General features: G+C 40.3%; 1 protein-coding gene across 2 annotated transcripts in view; it reads left to right on the forward strand.

Moving 5' to 3' along the window:
* STK3 (serine/threonine kinase 3) overlaps positions 1–19,495 on the forward strand; it is a 144,723-nt gene that overhangs the window by 59,915 nt on the left and 65,313 nt on the right. For both annotated transcript variants that reach the window (XM_075743654.1, XM_075743653.1), the window contains exons 7-8: positions 12,472–12,609; positions 15,114–15,239. In XM_075743654.1, the coding sequence (XP_075599769.1) occupies positions 12,472–12,609; positions 15,114–15,239 (264 nt within the window). The remainder of the gene's footprint in view (positions 1–12,471; positions 12,610–15,113; positions 15,240–19,495) is intronic.

Genomic DNA, 19,495 nt, shown 5'->3' on the forward strand with positions numbered 1-19,495 from the left:
GAAATTGAAACTCATTAGCTCTTCTTCTTCTGTTCTTTATAGACTTGAAAAAAAGACTATTTTCTCCCCTTTGAAGTGGCATTTAACATGTTGGAGCCTGTTACCGTGTTTCTCACTATAGTCACCTCCTCTTTAGATTAAGCAATCCTAATTCATTCAATCTTTTCTTGCAGAGTGTGTTTTTTAAATATCTAGGAATTATAGTTGCTTTCTTTTCAATCATCTTCAGTTGGTTCACATGTCTCTGAAAGTGCGATGCATAAAACTGAACACAATACTGCTGCTGGAGGTCTAACATGTCCTGAATAAAGAACTATTGCATATTTCTTGAATGCCTTCTGTCTGTGTGTGGTTATGGCAGAGATTTCACATTTAATGTCCAGCGAATTTACTACAGCTTTTTCTCACAAATATAAGTTACTCACTCCTTGACTCTCTTATTAGTAAATACAATTGCAAATGCCGTTTTTCCACTTCATGTCTCAGTAGATGTGAATATTTATTTCTGGATGTAATCACTGCCTCATTTTCTCAGAAACTGCAGAAAATACTGTGGGAGGAAAAGGTTTTATTATTAAAGTAAGCTATATTGTTGGAATTTTCTTGTAGGGAAAATAAGTTTCTTAGTTTGGGTAACAGAACTGGAATCTTGTAGGCATTATGTCTATGATACTTTCCAAGATAGTACTGAATCAGGAGTAAAAGTAACTATGATGAAAGAAGACTAAATCAAAAGAGTATTCCCTGGATTCAGTCATGTAATGTGCACTTTCAGAACCATTTCCTTGTTTTGTAACTGATAAGAAACTAGTTGTTCAAGTTCAATACTGAAAAATGAAAGGTTCAAGACCCTTCTGTTATGTTCTAGATCTCTCAGAAGTGGGGATTTAAGTGATAGCAGGGTGCTTCTATCTGAGAGAATATTCATGAAGACACCTTGTTTGTAAACTAGACTTGAAGGGGGAAAGGAATAAAAGCACGGCTTGCTAGAGATAAGCCTGGGGGCAGCATGTGAATGTTCGAGGGATGGTGTGCTAGCAAGTTCCTTCTGTCTGCCGTCTCAGTGAAGGTAGGAAATGAAGAGCTATGCGACAGCAAAGACACAAGGGTTATTGATGGGTTAGAAACCATGGAAGGTCAGGTAGGAATTAGGGCTTCTCCCCTCAAAAAAGTGAAGGGATCGGTGGCTCAACTGAAGTACATCTACACCAATGCACACAGCATGGGCAACAAACAGGAGGAGCTGGAAGCCATTGTGCGGCGGAAAAACTATGATATAATTGCCATCGTGGAAACATGTTGGGATGACTTGCACAACTGGGCTGCTGCAATGGATGGCTATGAACTCTTCAGGAGGGCTAGGAAAGGAAGGAAAGGCAGTGGGGTGGTCCTGTGTGTTAACGAGTGTTTTGATTGTTTAGAGATTAATAATGGTGATGTTAGGGTTGAGTGTTTATGGGTAAGAATCAGGGGGAAGGCCAACAAGGCAGATACCATGGTGGGATTCTTCCATAGACCACCTAACCAGGATGAAGAGGCAGGCAAAATATTCTATAAGCAGCTGGGAGAAGTCTTACGATCGCTAGCCTTTGTTCTCATGGGGGATTTCAACTTACCAGACGTCTGCTGGAAACACAATACAGCAGACAGGAACCAGTCCAGGAGGTTCCTGGTGTGTGTGGAAGATAACTTCCTGACACAGCTGGTGAGGGAGTCAGCTAGGGAGGGCACCTCGCTGGACCTGTTGTTGGCAAACAGAGAAGGACTTGTGGGGGATGTGATGGTTGGAAGCCGTCTTGGGCACAGCGATGACGAAATGATAGAGTTTTCAATTCTCGGAGAAGTAAGGAAGGAGGCTCAGCAGAACTGCTACCTTGGATTTCCACAGAGCAGACTTTGGACTGTTTAGGAGCCTGGTTGGCAGCGTCCCTTGGGAGGCAGTCCTGAAGGGCAAAGGAATCCAGGAAAGTTGGATGTTCTTCAGGAAGGAAATCTTAAAGGCACAGGAGCAGGCCATCCCCGTGTGCTGAAAGACAGGTTGGCGGGGAGTAAGACTGGCCTGGCTGAACAGACAGCTTTGGCTGGAACTCAGGAAAGAAAAGAGAGTTTATGGCCTTTGAAGAAGGGGCAGACAACTCAGGAGGACTACAAAGATGTCATTTAGGGAGAAAATTAGAAGGGCCAAAGCCCAAGTAGAACTTAATCTGGCTACTGCAGTTAAAGACAATAAAAAATGTTTCTTTAGATAGAAACGAAAGGAGGGCTAAGGAGAATCTCCATCCTTTATTGGATGCGAGGGGAAACACAGTGACAAAGGATGAGGAAAAGGCTGAGGTACTTCATGCCCTCTTTGCCTCAGTCTTTAGCAGTAAGACCAGTTGTTCTCTGGGTACCCAGTCCCCTGAGCTGGAAGACAGGGATGGGAAGCAGAAGGGAGTGCCCATAAGCCAAGGGGAAATGGTTAGTACACCATTTAGATACACACAAGTCTATGGGGCTGGATGGGATCCACCCAAGGGTATTGAAGGAGCTGGCAGAAGTGCTCACCAAGCCACTTTCCATCATTTATCAGCAGTGCTGGCTAACCAAGGAGGTCCCAGTTGACTGGAGGTTAGCCAATGTGACGCCCATCCACAAGCAGGGCTGGAAGGAGGATCTGGGGAACTATAGGCCTGTCAGTCTGACCTCGGTGCTGGGGAAGGTTATGGAGCAGATCATCTTGAGTGCCATCACGTGGCATGTACAGGATAACCAGGTGATCAGGTCCAGTCAGCATGGGTTTATGAAAGGCAGGTCCTGCTTGACTAACCTGATCTCCTTCTGTGAAAAGGTGACCCGCTTAGTGGATGAGGGAAAGGCTGTAGATGTTGCCTACCTGGACTATAGTAAAGCCTCGACACTGTTTCCCACAGCATTCTCCTGGAGAAACTGGCTGCTCATGGCTTGGATGGGTGTAGTCTTCTTCACTGGGTAAAAAAACTGGCTGGATGGCCGGACCCAAAGAGTTGTGGTGAATGGAGTTAAATTCAGTTGGTGGCTGGTCACAAGTGGTGTTCCCCAGGGCTCGTTATGGGGCCAGCTCTCTTTAATATCTTTATCAGTGATCTGGATGAGGGGATTGAGTGCACCCTCAGTAAGTTTGCAGGTGACACCAAGCTGGGCGGGAGTGTTGACCTGCTCAAGGGCAGGAAGGGTCTACAGAGGGATCTGGACAGACTGGATTGATGGGCCAAGGCCAACTGTATGAGGTTCAACAAGGCTCAGTGCTGGGTCCTGCACTTGGGTCACAACAGCCCCATGCAACGCTACAGGCTTGGGAAGAGTGGCTGGAAAGCTGCCTGGTGGAAAAGGACCTGGAGGTGTTCGTTGACAGCTGGCTGAACATGAGCCAGCAGTGTGCCCAGGTGGTCAAGGCGGCCAACAGCATCCTGGCTTGTATGAGGAATTGTGTGGCCAGCAGGACTAGGGAAGTGATTGTCCCCCTGGACTCGCCACTGGTGAGGCCGCAGCTTGAGTGCTGTGCTCAGTTTTGGGCCCTTCACTCCAAGAAAGACATTGAGGTGCTGGAGCGTGTCCAGAGAAGGGCAACAAAGCTGGTGAAGGGTCTAGAGCACAAGTCTTATGAGGAGCAGCTGAGGGAGCTGGGGTTGTTTAGCCTGGAGAAGAGGAGGCTGAGGGGAGACCTTATTGCTCTCTACAACTACCTGAAAGGAGGTTGTAGCCAGGTGGGGGTTGGTCTCTTCTCCCAAGTAACAAGCAATAGGATGAGAGGAAATGGCCTCAAGTTGTGCCAGGGAAGGTTTAGATTGGATATTAGGAAAAATGTCTTCACTGAAAGGGCTGTCAATCATTGGAACAGGCTGCCCAGGGAAGCGGTGGAGTCATGATCCCTGGAGGTATTTAAAAGCCGTGTAGATGTGGTGCTTGGGGACATGGTTTAGTGGTGGACTTGGCAGTGTTAGGTTAACGATTGGACATGATGATCTTAAAGGTCTTTTCCAAAAAAATGATTATATGACTCCTCTTTTAATTCCTGCACACCTGTGTGGCTGGGAACTATCTTTTAGGCAGTGAGTTGCCTTGCTCTTGAGCAAGATCTGCCATGATGTATAATTTGAACTGAGAGGCTCTTAAATGTTGATGAAATTCCCTGAGGGCTATGGTGGAAGCTCAAATTGGCTAGTGATCTGAAGTGGCCCCATCTCTCTGTTACGGTGATTTTTCTCACAAAGAGGGGGTGTTGCCCACCACTATCAAAAGGAAATTCTATACAAGTATGTTTAAAAATATCTCCTTTTCCAAGTGTGTGTCAAGTAAAAATTGAATTAGAAGGTTAAACCACTACATCAGATACTAATTTCAGTCTAAAGACAGCTTAATATCTTCTTTTCTACCTTAAAAAAAACCAACCCCACAAAACTCTCTCCCCCGCCCATCCCCCCAAAAAAGGATCCTTAAGAAACCCACATGTGCATATATGCGTGCGCCCTTCTTCCTCCTTCTGATTAAATGTATCTTACTCACCCAATGCTGAGATTTTCAGAACAACAGTCATGAATTAATTTGTGGCTCATGTAGGTTTTCCTTTTGGTGAGTGAAATTGTTGGAAACACTGTGCTAGATGGTGTCTGAATGCTGCAGTTCCTTTCAGGTGTTTGAAACTCTTGTGTTTGTAAGACTTGCTGATTTTCATTGTCTTGTTTTCTAGTATTGTTTGGATTGTTTTAGTCATCATGATATTTCTTTTTCCTGTCCCCAGACACTGTAAAAATGTGGAGACTTGTAATTATTGTGTATGTGAACTTTCTATACAACCTTTCAACAAAATGTTAAGTAATTATACTGTTTTGTACCTATATGGGATTATTTGCAAGTTAGGTAATAATTCCTGTATATGTCGATTAAAAAAAAAAAATTCAAAACCTTTGAACATTGAAATAGCCCTACTGAATTGGATGGGAAAACTCAAACTATTCCATTTTAAAGTAGAAGATGAAAAGTTGGGACAAGATAATATCCAAGAAACCTACAGGCAAAAGTTATGAAGAGTTCCCCAAATCATAAGGAATTATTTAAATATGTTGGAAGAAAGCTTGGAGAAATATTGATAGGTCTGTTGGACTTGAGGGGTAAGGAAGAAGAAATAAGCAAGTGAAAGGAAGCCACTGCAGATGAACAAGGTTTTTCTTTGCGTAGAACTCCATCAAGTCATTTGTTGAGTTGCTTCCAGATCTCTTTGGACAGTACAAGTCATGACTTATGAGAGATCAAGAAACTTTCAAAATGGAAACAAAACAACACACCCCCTCACCTCCCCCCGCAAACCTTGGATGAATTGGTAAATTAACTGGCAGTAGGACAGCATGCTGAGATGATACTTCTGGGAAAAGATTGGTGGTAATAAATATTTTTATTACTTATCTAAAAAAGGATTTGATAATGAAGAGACATATGCAGATGACATGATCCTTTTAGATGAGTTAGCAGAGCAAACTTGCTAATTGGGTAACAGCCAGCGCAATACATTCTGCCTTTTAAATATACCAGTGCCAGTTTGTCTCAGGATATGCTAGAACTTTAAAGTTATGATATGTGGTGGGATTTAAAAATGAGTTGTGTAAGTGAACTTGTTTGAAACCAGTAAAAAAACCTCTCAAACTGAACAAACGTGTGGCCTTAGAATGCCGACTTCTTCAAGCTGTTCTCACAGGACAAATTATCTGTAATATTCTTTTGAAATTTAAAGCAATTTTTTAAAAAGAAGTATCACAGAATATCTCAATTTGGAAGGGACCCGTAAGGATCATTGAGTCCAACTCCCACCTTCAGTAGAAAGAGAGTAAGTTCAGAGGTGAATCTTGAGGCACACTTCTGTTGCGTGATGGGGCTAACAAGGAAAGGGTTGATTTTTTCAGTAGATTTACAATTGCACTTACTATTGCAAAATGTTTGAGATTGGTATCTTTACATTCTTGACCTATTGTAACGCTGTCAAAATGTTATGAATTTACTAGCAATAATAAATATACAGGTCAATATAAATGGCTTATCTTTCAGTAACCCATCTTTGCTGTTAATCATGTGATTATTCTTTCCATTATGTATCTTTTCTCTGTGTTTATTACTTTATTACTTTACATCTTAAGTGCATCATACTTTGCTTTGAACAGCAAAGGTCATCATTCCAGAGGGAAGCTTGTGATAGTGAATGGCTCTCAAACTACTGGAAACAGTTGTGGGGTTTTTTTCCCTTTTTTTTTTTTTTTTTTCCCCCCCTGGTGTTTTGTTTTATTTTTTTAAATGCTTCTAGTGTTAATATGTGAAGTGTCTGTCATTTTATCCTAACATAATTTGAATGTCATTTTTACTGTATGTAGTAGAGTGTATGTGATTTAATCAGTGGCCACTATTAAAGAACTATTGAGGTGAGCACAATAGAATTGCATGTTAAATGTCACATAATTTCCCTTCATTAGGATTAAAAACTCTGTATCACCTATTGTTTGTCCAGAAGTTCTCTGCACTCAATCTCCACTTATCCCTTCCTGCATTTAGGCCTGTGTTGATAATTCTAGCTGTGCTTTGCTGGGAGCTTGTGAGGCAGGTTGTGTAACAGCACAGCGCTCTTGTTCTGTTCCTCAGTTGGATGAACAGTCATTGCTAATTCTCAGTGAAGAAAGTGCCTTTTCAGGTGAACGGTGATGGGAATCTTTAAGTTCTTGCTTAATGTTGGAAACATAGTTTATTTAGTTTTTATTTTCAAACTTTGTGATAGGGGAAAAGTGTTTTCTTTCTGTTTTGATGATCTAGGTTCCAGAATAATGTAGTTGCTGATGTGTTTTTTGGTGGGTGGTTTTTTTTTTTTCTTCGGATGGCAGTTCCAACCATTTTTATTCTGATTATTAAAGACAACTGAAAAATAAATAACTTAAATGAACATTCCCCCCCCCCCCCCAATTGGTAATAGCTTCAACATTTTAGCTTAAACCAAAACTGTGTTTTAACTAATATGGGAGAAGCAGTTATCTATTGGGTGGCTAGGTCAGTCTGGAGTATTTGTTCACTGAACATATCTTCAGTAAATGCTTTTTATGACATGTGGTTTCAAAAAAGTTTTAGTGATAAAGAGAATGAAATTTCTTTGACAACTTTTGCATTTCTATAGTCTTTAATTCAGGGTAAGTTGTTCAGCTTTTCCTGTGCAAAATTGAAATAAATGCTCTGTTTTAGTGTGTTTCTTCAAGCCACTTGTGTGTTAGAAGTATGTGAGGTATGAGGCATTGAAAATGAAGAAACTCATGGGCCACTGGATGCATAGTTTTGATTTGAGTCGTTCCTTGTTGATCCCTGTAATTTATGTTGCTTCTGTCACTGAGATTGGTAAAGAGCAGCACTTACACGTACACACACCTCCAAAGGAAAATATAATTGGATGAATGAAAATTGGTGCATGACTGTGAAACCACTTTTTTCTTTTCAAAAATGAAAGAGTAAAAATTGCTATTGGCTGCTTCAACAGAAGTAATATTTCACACAGATTGATAATTAAGCTTTTCAAACACTTTGAATCCCACATTCAGATTCCAGTTAGGGGTTTTATCATACTTGGAATCTCCTTGGATCAGGTATCTGATAGATGTCTGATGGAACCAGACCTGTTTGAAATTCTGCACAAAAAGTGTGAGGACACTAGAAGATCTTCATGAACTTCTGTTGCAGATGGGAAAAGGAAGCTAGTAATTTTCAGAGTGCTTCTAGCAATTAAATTTATTATCTACACTGAAGCAGATCATAAAACAATGTCCTTGTCTTTAAACCCATGAGTTCAGTAACTTTGTTTTTCACTGTTAGAAAGTTTTGCAAAAAACTTTGTTGTAACAATATTGTAAGTCTAAATTTAAAAAAAGCCAACCAAACAAAAAAAAGGCTCAACAAAGCAAAACTAATGTAGAACCTACTAGTATCTCATACTTGTTGTCCATGCTGGTGTTTCATTTCTAGACAGCTGTTGAATTGTATAATTAAATAAATAATGGTGTTTCAATAGCCTTCTTGAAGGCTATTCAAGAAGGGAGGGAAGTTCTATGACATATATCAAAAAGAAGAGAAAAATGTGTCTTTCAGCTGATTCTTTGTTTCTAAAGTTAATAAAATGTTACACTATTCAATATTTAACACCTCCCAGCCTTAAATAGGGTTTCATTCTCTAAAATGTGTTAGTGAGTTTAAATGTATTTTGGAGTTTGTTTTCTGCAGTAGATTGGTAAACTAAGTAGTGTAATTGTGATGCCACAAAACTATGGAGTCACAAACTGCCTGTGGATGTCTTGTGTCCTTTCCCTCTTCATAAAAAGTTTCTCTCTGTAGATTCTAGCAATGGAGTTTTACAGCATGAAAATTATAAAATCGCCACAATATAAAAATCTTTACTGTCTCCTTCAGTAGTATTCATGATATTGGGCAAATAATAACAGTAAAAGTTAGATTTTTGATTTCCTGCTATTTATTACAAGTCATTTATGTCAACTAAGCAATAGAGATGTTATTCAAGGAGCTGAAACCCAAAAGACATAGTACCTCTACCAAATTGCTGTTGATCATTTAATGTGTTTGTGGGCTGTGTGAAATACAGATGTATTACCCTGACTACTAGGAAGAATGAGCTGCAAGGATTTTCTGATTAGGAAATTCCTAATGTGCTATATGAGGGTCTTATTTTTCTTTTGGCATTTCCTAATTTAACATCATCACCATAATTACATTTTCACACCAATAAAATTGTCCATAAAAGAATCTTCACGAAAAAAATATTTTCAGCCTAGACTTCATTTAAAATTCTAGGCCCTTTAATAAAAATATAATCACGTGCTGACTTGTGCAGCTCTGCTCTCATTTAAGACTTGGTCCTCAGTCCAGTATTCAGCTTAACTGTAACTGCTGGTTATTGGGCAGGTAAGTGTTTCCAGGCACAGTTATGGTGGAAACTGTGTTAGATTGTCTAGTGCCCAATTCAGAAGCACCCCTGAAAGCTGCCCTGGTTGATGTATCTTCCCGTCTTTTGTCACTTACATACTGTAATCTGCCTTGGATTCTGGTTTCACTTGTGGGGTGTAGGGCTTGCTTCAGAGCAATGTATGAAAGGTGATTCAAAGTAGAGTTGGACTCAAGGTTCAGAGGTGGAAGGGCCAGTTCAGGACAAATTTGGAATGGTCTCTGTTACAGACAGGTGAAGACAAACGCTGATCAAGCTGCCATGGTCCCTCAGGCCTGAGTTCTGACATCTCACATCTCGGAGATTTTTTAAAAAGGGATAATTGAATGGTTAAAACTGAAGACTGAGTCATACGATCTAACACCTTGGCTGTATATTTGATGTGTTACTTGAGTAAGACTTGCCAGTCTGTCTCAGATATGTAAGAAAATGTGGAAGATGATGTTGAAGGTGGGAGAGAGAGAAGAATCGGCCCTAGCTGATGTCAGTGCCTGCCCCCTCTGAATGATTTCCTCCTAATGTTTCCTGCAGTTGTTACTGCCAGTTCAGCCCATGTAATTGGGTGGATGGTAGCTTATATTTGGTGTTTCTTTTAAACAACAGTTGCCTAACATTGGCTGTATGAGCATTGCCGTCAGCCCTACTGTGAGAGCTGAACTAATACCGATAGCTGTGGGAAACTTCTAGAGAAAATTACAAGTGGAATGGAGGAAAAAAATTACTACAAGTAATAGTTTGGGAGAACACAGAGACTGGAGAAATATAGGGTAAGATGAAAGAAGCATGAACAGAACAAGTCTCAGGTTTCCTGCTTCCCTTGGCATCCATGGAACAGAGTTACTGAAACAGCTTAGTTTTGTTTTAAATAGGACAGAGTTCTTTTAGGATAGAAAAGATGTATTTGACAAGAAATGGAAGTAAAAATGAGGAACAAGTTTCTGTCAGATAAGTGTTTTGTTTTTATTCCTGGAGATTTGGGACTAGCTTTATAATTCTCCAGTGATTGCTTTGCAAGCTTCTTGGAAGGAAACAGAAGTAGCTGGAAGCTAAATCATGGACTATTTTGAAAGAGAGAGGGAGCTTAACTTTTATGCAGACAAATACTCAAGCCAAAATGAGGAAGTAGAGCGGGAAGATGGAATGGAAACCCAGCATTTTCAGGCTAGTTAATAAAAAGGAGTGCTGAGAGCTGGGGGGAGAGGTACACTCTAGTTAACTATGCATGTTATAGTTAACAAGTTGGACTAAATGTTTGGAATAAGTAATTTCTATGTTTTCTGTTACAGCAATGCATCGAAATTTTTTTTTCAGCTAATACAGCTCATGTCACATATCAAGATTTAAAAAGTCCTACCGTTTAAGCATTCAATAAATATACATGTTTCTGAAGTAGGTATTTTCAACAAACATACAAAGCATAAATGTGGATTTAGGACTCTAACTCTAGCTCTTGAATATCTTGTTTTGTGACTTTTATTGCCTGCCATAAAAGAATGATTCATGATTTCTCTCTTTCTTCTCATTGTCCTTTGTGAATTATAAAGAAGTCATTTTGCTGTGGTTCTTAACTGTTGTGTGGTCGATGAAAATAATTGGCAAAGGCAAACAGTTTTCCCAGAACATTGGAGTGGAGTAGGACACTGAAACTAAGCTTCGCTTACTTGCAGAGAGACAGATCAATGTATATTATCGAACAGGAGGTATGCGTTTTGACACCACATAAACAGAAGTTACTAGTCATCTGTTACAGCTGTGTGTTTTCAATAGCTACTGCAGAGCTAGCTGTTAAGAGTAGCTAAAGATAAGATTAAAAGTCATCAGTTCAAAGTTCAGAAGAGATCTTTACTTTCAAGGACAGAACCAGCTGAATTTGTTAGCCACTGCTTTATACCAGAAGCACTTCACTTGTACTGACAATTAATCTTGTTTCACAAGGGAAGTTGGTAAGGCCAATTACAGGGTAATGGAGTGCCACGTTTCCTATCTGAGTTCATATACTAGTTTGGCACAGCTGCCCACTGAAAATATACAGCTATTGTAGCCTACACCTGTTAATACACAAAATGCCCAGGTCTCTTCTTGTAATTCTTGTATTGGGCAAATAATGAATTTTGTAAATGTTTAAGTATTTGAATTAAAGGAAACTATTGAGTACTGAACTAATTTTTCATTAAAATTAAATACTTTTTGCATCGTTTTGCATGGGTTCTACTTTTCTTCAGCATATGAGAAGAATTTTAGAATGAGGGTTTGAACAAGTAAAACCACCTTTCAAAGGCCAGTTAGACTTCTTTAGAAGTTATGGATAAAATGTCAGGCAGTTCCCTCTCCCTGTGTTTCAAACACAAGCTGAAGCTTCTGGTGCCTCTTCTATGTTAACAGTGTGCATAATCTCTCATTTAAATTTTTTCCCCTTTTCTGAGTACGTATTTCTGCCTATGCTTGTATAAAAACAAATAAAAAAGTTTTACTGCCTTTCACTTTGGAAAATGTGGTTGAATTGCACCTAGTTTTAGAAGAAAATAATAGCTTATTATTTCTTTCAAATAGACCCAGCTCTGAGTAATGTGTTGCTGTCATGCGTACATCTTAAGCAATGATACTGAATGCATTTGAGATATTACATACAGAAGTTCAAAATTTCCCATTATTTTACAGTAGAGTCTCATAATTGTACTGCTCCCCCCCCCAAAGTGTGAATCTATAGAGGAAAACCTGGAAAAATCATAAAGAAAATGGTACAGTATATGTAATCTTAAGTAGGACACTTTTTTTTTAAATATAGCATGAATCTTTTTTTCCTAGTTGAAAAATCTGTCTGCGTATGGTTCTTGACAGTGTGAAATTTCTTTTATATAGGTAAAATGCTGCCTTTTCAATTTCAAGTAAATTCTCACTGTTAGTAGTAGACAAGTTACTTCATTATTTTATTTTGGTCTTCTTTTAGTGTTGTCTTCAGTCTTTTAGCATATGTTTCTAAATCTTATTAGGAAAAGCAAATTTTAAAACTACATCTGAAGAATTATGAAAGCAAAAGGAAATAGTAATCCTACCAAATTTCCTAAGCAAGTCTCCTATAAAACTAAATGCAGTTAAGAGAGGAGAAGGTGAACTTGGCTTCTCATAGCAACTTTATATGTGTCTGTTTAAACAAGCAGTGCTGTCGTTTCTACTAAGAATCTCCAAAAGAACAAAATCATCTTTTGAGATTGATAAACAGCAATAGGTAAAATAATGAGTGATGTGCTCAGTGGGGTACAGTTTAGATAGAGAAAATCTAATGGGAAGTAGCTGCATTAGTAGCAGATGGATTTACTTCCTGAATCTCCATCTGAGTGGAAATCCTAGCTTGCTTAAAATTTGTCTTCCAGATTCTTTGCCTGATAAGAAAGGTGGATAAAGCAATTTATTTACTTGGCTTCAGTGCTGTGATGATGTGTTTTGTTTAAACTTGCTGTTGTTGTTTGATTTTTATCTAGGCTATTTTTATGATTCCTACAAATCCCCCTCCAACCTTCCGGAAGCCAGAGCTCTGGTCTGATGAATTCACAGATTTTGTGAAGAAATGTTTAGTGAAAAATCCTGAACAAAGAGCTACAGCAACACAGCTGCTGCAGGTTGGTATTTAAGTTACTGAGGAAATGCAAGCTTTATGGCTGCTTTTCCTCTAGTCTCAAACCAGAACTGTTGTGAAAATTTCTATGGGCAAATCTTGTTTTAACTATTATCGTGCCTTATTTCTTTTCCACTTTGAGGTCTTTTCTCTGTCAGCTCTTGTATCTCAATCCCCATTTAATTTCTCCTTTGCTGCTTCTAAAAATTAATTGCTCTTTATATATTTTAGGACTGGTTCTTGCAATTAAAATTGGATCCTTGTTTTGTGGTTAGAGGCCCTCAATAGATCTCAGGATTTAGACAAGTGTTAAGTAAGGGAATTGAGGCCAGGTCACCTCTCACTGTGGACCACCCATGGAGAATAGTCAATCTAGTCATGTCAAATTAAGCAGACAGGTTACTCTGTGTCCTAAAAGAGTCTGATGCAGATGGACAGTATAACAAGTTTGTTCTTGGGCTGAGTTATACCAAGTGAATACTTTTAAATTTGAGCCACAGTTGGTGTTGAGGCCCTGTGGAGCCAGGGCAGGGTGCACCAGGCTTTTACCCGTTGGCTGACCTGAGCTTCTAGTAGCTGCAAAAATTTAACAGTTGCATCTTTTCAGTAGAAATAAAGCAGAGAAATTTCAAAGAACTAAAAAAAAAACCACAGGAGGGACTGATCTGTGAAGAAAGATTTAGTCTTTGTGAAACGGACATAATTTTACAGGGGCAACACATTTTAGTGTGTAGGGGAGAGGGAAAACACAAAGAAAGTTTTCTCCTTTGGCCCCATGTTTGTGTTATCCATTGCTTTCAGAGCTGTCATAATAAGCCTACAAGTAACTCAGGAAAAACAAAGACCAAAGGTAGTGAAAGAAGGAAAAAAGAAAAAAAGATTTCTAGAAAAATTATAATAGGTTCCATGTTGATTGAAATGGGATCTAAAACTTCCTGTAAATAAGCTTGCTTTGATAATGAGACAAAAGTGAAAAAAGTTGCTAGGTCCTTTGCTCCTTTTACTTTCCTGATTCCTAATTCATTAAACTTTTGGATAATTTAGTGTTCTTTTATGCTTTTCACTGCTATTGGTAAGTATTATTCTTAATTTTCTTTGTTCATCAGTCTACATAAGAATCTGATCTTCTGAAATTTCATCTGTGACAGTCACGCTAGATTTATTCTGTCTGTAGCTGGCAATAGCCTCTTTTAAAATTTAAATTCCAGTGATCTACACTACGAGGAGAACATACAAGTATTGCAAAGTAGTTTCCAGTAATAGATCATCAAATTCATAAGTCATGTTATGAATATTTTATTTTCCACATTGTGAGAACACCAAAATGCAGACTGCAAGGAGAGTAAAAATTCAAAGTTAGAGATTTTCATATGGTGTATGAATCAGTACTTGAGACCTTAAAGTAGGTAGACCTTGAAGTTTGTATGGTTAGCTAAATACCATCAGCTGGATAAGAGAGACTTGCATTAGTGTGTGCAATGGGGGTGGGGGGGCGGGGGGATGGACACACGGGACAGGAGGAAGCTTCAGTGTTCCTCTTTCCCCATGCTTGCTGGTCAGAAAACTAAATACTGTGTGTCCAGCACAAGTACGTGTTGCCTTGTCCTCCAGCTAGAATTTGGAGCATATGTGATGGAGCTGGAGGTGCTGTTGGGTGTGTGTGAGTGGGAATGAAAGTACTGCTTGTGGGGAAAGAGCATGGAGGAAAAAGGAGACTAATTAATATACCAAGGGAGATGATAGGTAACAGGTGTAGGACACTAGACTCCATCAATTCTGTTCTTTGTGGAATAATTTTTTAATATTTAATAATGCATTTCTGAGGTGCTTAGAGTTATGTTTTGCCTAAATTTTATTTGTATATAATGATGCAAAAATCAGAATTTTTCTAACAGCAGGTTAGAATTTTACTAGTCAGCAAAATGAATGTAAATGGTATTGTGCACATGTTGTGTTAAAAGAAGAAGTGGTGTTTAAACAGCTTTGAATTAAAAATTAAGTTTTCTGCTAAAAGTAAAGTATTTTTTGGTTGTTCTACGTTTCAGCATCATAGATCAAGAAATATTTTATGACATACAAAGTACAGGTTTGTTGAAGTAGGCAGCCATAGTTGCTCTGCTTACAGCCACTAATTTATGCTGTCAGTTTGTTAAGATTAATTAAATTCTGTAACTGAATATCTGAACAAGTTTGTTTTTCTGTGTCACACAATCACCACTCTATTTACTTATAACTTACTGCACATTTCTTTAGGAAAATTATACCCTTAACTATAAAACAGTTTTTGTATGATTACATTTCCCACGACTTGCTTTTATTAAAAATAGTTAAAGTTTAGTTATAAAGCAGCTAAAAGATATCGTATATTGTGTTAGTGTACATTTTAATTATTGCATAATGTAAAACACTACTTATGTCTGAAGTCTGTGGTGGTGAATAATACTTATATCTGAAGCGTAGCTATTGTAATGATGTTATATAATGTAATGATTTTTTTTTTCTTTCTAGCATACTTTTATTAAGAATGCCAAGCCAGTTTCAATTTTAAGGGACCTGATCACTGAAGCGATGGAGATAAAGGCAAAGCGACATGAGGAACAGCAAAGAGAACTAGAAGAGGAGGAAGAAAATTCAGTGTGTACCTTTTTTTCCCCCTGTAACTATCTGTACTTTATAGAGAAGTTGCTGTTGTTTCCCTGCGTCCTGTGCTTGTGTTCGTATACTTTTCTGTACCAGTTTCTCCTTGTTTTTTAGCCTATGAGGGCTGAGCATTCCACTCTTCCTTATGATGAGTAATGCTGCTATGAGAAATGCCGTATGAGCCAGCTTTCAGCACTATTCCATGAGATGTCCTAGTAAAAAGTTTTTCTAGGAGGTGGGAAAAGAAACTGTGTCAACTTCAGCTGTTCAGACTAACATTTAAAAAAACCCCAAAGCTGTTAAGGTTCCACTTTCACATATGTGGCTTCTAGACAAGTGATTTAATTTTCAGTTGAGGGCACTTTTTTTTTTTTTTTGGTAGAGTCTAATACACAGAATAGTTAGTTATGACTCACAGTAAGTAGTGATTACAATATGGTTTGAATCAAGTTGCACCTATAAAGTGAAAATGGTGACAGCATTTCATTCTTCAGATGACGTTGTCAGCATGTTTGAGGAGAAAAGCAAGTCATGTGATAAATAGATTGTTTTTAGAATTGTTTGGCAATGTTAGGAATAAGTCAGTGTTCCTGGCATTATTACTCTCCCTACATGATTTATTTTAGGGCAGTCTTGTGCAATGCAGCAGTATGTGCTTCAAAGAAACGTATTGCCACACATACAAGGAGAACCAAGGTCATTCAGGAATAACACACAGAGAAGATGAAGACTGGAATGTTAGTAGAAATCTTACAGCTTTGAGCAAACAGAAACAAGCAGTGCAGTAATGCAGTCTGCCCTGTCCCAAACTGTAGAATCCTTGTTCGGTGTAACAAAGTGTTAAGTGATTATCTATATATATGTGAATACTTTTCAAGCAGATTCTGTGGAGTGTTTTGTATCCTAACAGACAGTATGGTCTTTTGTTTGCTGGCTGTTTTTCTGTTCTAAGTGTATGTTCTAAGAGTACCGATAGCTTGTGTTGATAAAGATGGTTTACTCTGAATTGTATTTGCTTAGTAATAAAACAGGCAGGGAAGGTTGGGATTTTTTTTTTTACATTAGGAAATGTTGCCTATGTGGGGATGTGTGACTTGATGCGCTGAGGTGATGTCTGTGACTTGATATATTGACTAGCTGATCTGTGAAGAGCCTGATTTATTACCGACATAAAACCCTAATGTCTTTACTAGCATGCTTTCCTCCCTACTATTGCCTTCTGAACTGTAGACCTCAAGCACTTGGGCGTTGTTGATGTCTTTTGCGTTAACCCAAAATTAGGTATGGCATCTAACTACTTAGTCTGAGGTTCAGGTGGGGAATCAGATTGCCAGACACAAACAAAACAATCTGTGCCAGCTCAGTATGTGGTGTACGCCTTCCCGCTCCCACTACTGGGTGGAAGGGTACAATGCGAGTTTGGCCCACCTCAACCGAAGAAGCATTTAGCAACTCCTCATGCTTCTTGCATGGGTACAAAAGTCAGAATGTAACACTGCATTTCCCCCCGCAACCCCTGGATTATTCAACGTTTAGTATAAGGGAACCCCAAATCCAGGATTGGGGCAGGAATCTGTTATTTGTGTTACCATTGCAGTAGATGGGAGTTTTGTCATGTACTTTTGTGGTGCAGTCAGGGAGTTAAAAAGACAGTCAGAGTCTGCGTGTCATTAAGCGTAAAAGATAGGTGCCTCAAATCTGAAAATAACAGAAGTATCTTTGGTTAGCAGGGCTGAGAGAGCAGAATCACAGACTAAGATTGGAAGGGACCCCTGGAGGTCATCTGGTCTAACCTCCTACTCAAGCAGGACCACCTAGAGCCAGTTGCCCAAGACCATGTCCAGACAGCTTTAGAACATCTCCAAAGAAGGAGACTCCACAACCTCTCTGGGCAGCCTGTGCCAGTGCTCGGTCACCCTCACAGTGAAAAAGTGTTTCCTGATGTTCAGAGGGAACCTCCTGTGTTTCAGTTTGTGCCCATTGCCCCTAGTCCTATCACTGGGCACCACCGGAAAGGGCTCTGTTCTCTTTGCACCTTCCCTTCAGATATTTGTACACATTGATGAGGTCCTCCCTGAGCCTTCTCTTCTCCAGGCTGAACAGTCCCAGCTCTCTCAGCCTTTCCTCACAGGAGAGATGCTCCAGTCCCTTAACCATCTTTATGGCCCTTTGCTGGACTGTTTCCAGTATGTCCATGTCTCCCTTGTACTGGGGAGCCCAGAAGTGGACCCAGTACTCCAGGTGTGGCCTCACCAGTGCTGAGCAGAGGGGAAGAATCCCCTCCCTTGAGCTGCTGGCAGCACTCCTCCTAATGCAGCCCAGGATACCATTAGCAGCTGCAAGGTTGCATTGCTCTTAAAAATAAGTGCAGTTGTAGTCTATGGGAAAGCTAAGTCTCATTTTTTATTATACTAACAGAATTTTAGGGGCTGTAATCATATACCAGTGCATGAGTATCGACAAACCCCGAACCAGAAGTCAGCCTTCGCTTGAAGAAATTGCTCTTAAATATAAGGCAGAGTGGATGACAGAGAGGCACAGGCAGAGGAGATATAAGATTAGTCAGCATGGGAAGCTCAATATTACCATACCTTACTTATTTTTTTTTTTTTCCAGCATCATGATGTAGAGGAATTTTAAAGGACAGTAGTGACAGTCTTGCAGAGAGCTAGAGGGAGTCCTGCTGATAGTAGCAAGGGACCTGAGAAAAGAATAAAAGGGGTTTGAAAACTTAACAGGTAATGGAGGAAGCCAATTTGAGGCAGAGCTGACTTCTCAGTACAGAATGAAGTGAGAGAATAGGAGAAGGCCGTGAAAGGGGCTCGTGAATATGACTAGTTAGCTTGGAAAAGAAAGGTAGTAGAAAAATAAAAAAGGGCATGACTTCAGTGTAATGAAAGACAAAAGGGGAGAAGTTGGAAAATGAGCCTTTGTAGTTGTATTACCTTGAGTGGAGGGATCACTAGATGAGACTTTAAGATGACAAATAAGCAAGAAGGATGAGAGAGAATCTGCATAAAAACTTCAGCAATCTTTGAAAAGATGGGTGTGGTGGGTTGACCCTGGCTGGGGGCCAGGTGCCCACCAGAGCCCCTCTATCACTCCCCTCTTTCACTAGACAGGGGAGAGAAAAAGTATAACAAAAAGCTTATGGGTCGAGATAAGGACAGGGAGAGATCATTCTCTAATTATCGTCATGAGCAAAACAGACTGAACTTAGAGAGGAAATTCATCTAATTTATTACGAAGTAAAACAGAGTAGAGGAATGAGAAATAAAACCAAATCTTAAAACACCTCCCCCCACCCCTCCCATCTTCCTGGGCTCAACTTCACTCCCGGCTTCAACCTCCGCCCCTCCTCAGCGGCACAGGGGGACGGGGAATGGGGGTTACGGTCAGTTCATCACACGGTGTTTCTGCAGCTTCTTCATCCTCAGGGGAAGGACTCCTCTCATCGTTCCCCTGCTCCAGCATGGAGTCCCTCTCATGGGAGACAGTCCTTCACAAACTTCTCCAACATGAGTCTCGCCCATGGGGTGCAGACCTTCAGGAGCAGACTGCTCCAGCGTGGGTCCCCCACGGGGTCACAAGTCCTGTCAGCAAACCTGCTCTGGCGTGGGCTCCTCTCTCCATGGGTCCACAGGTCCTGCCAGGAGCTTGCTCCAGCCTGGGCTTCCCACGGGCCACAGCGTCCTTCGGGTGCCTCCACCTGCTCTGGCGTGGGGTCCTCCACGGGCTGCAGGTGGAATCTCTACACCCCCTCATCCTTCCTCCATGGGCTGCAGGGGGACAGCCTGCTTCACCATGGTCTCCACCACAGGCTGCAGGGGGATCTCTGCTCTGGTGCCTGGAGCACCTCCTGCCCCTCCTTCTGCACTGACCTTGGTGTCTGCAGTTTCTTACATCTTCTCACTCCTCCGGCTGCAAAAGCCCTCCCTAACTGTTTTATTCCTTCTTAAATATGTGATCACAGAGGCGCTGATTGGCTTGGCCTTGGCCAGTGGTGGGTCCATCTTAGAGCCGGCTGGCATTGGCTCTATCAGACACAGGGGAAGCTTCTAGCAGCTTCTCACAGAAGCCACCCCTGTAGCTCCCCCCCCCCCCCCCCCCCCGCTACCAAAACCTTGCCATGCAAACCCAACACAATGGGTATGTTTGTTAGGGCAAGCCCTTTGTATTGCTATACTTGTAAAAGACTTCAGAATTATTTTAAATAATAAAATACATTGAACATGCATGTTATGCTGTAT

This window comes from Balearica regulorum, chromosome 2 (genome assembly GCF_011004875.1).
Source record: "Balearica regulorum gibbericeps isolate bBalReg1 chromosome 2, bBalReg1.pri, whole genome shotgun sequence".
NCBI lineage: Eukaryota > Metazoa > Chordata > Aves > Gruiformes > Gruidae > Balearica > Balearica regulorum.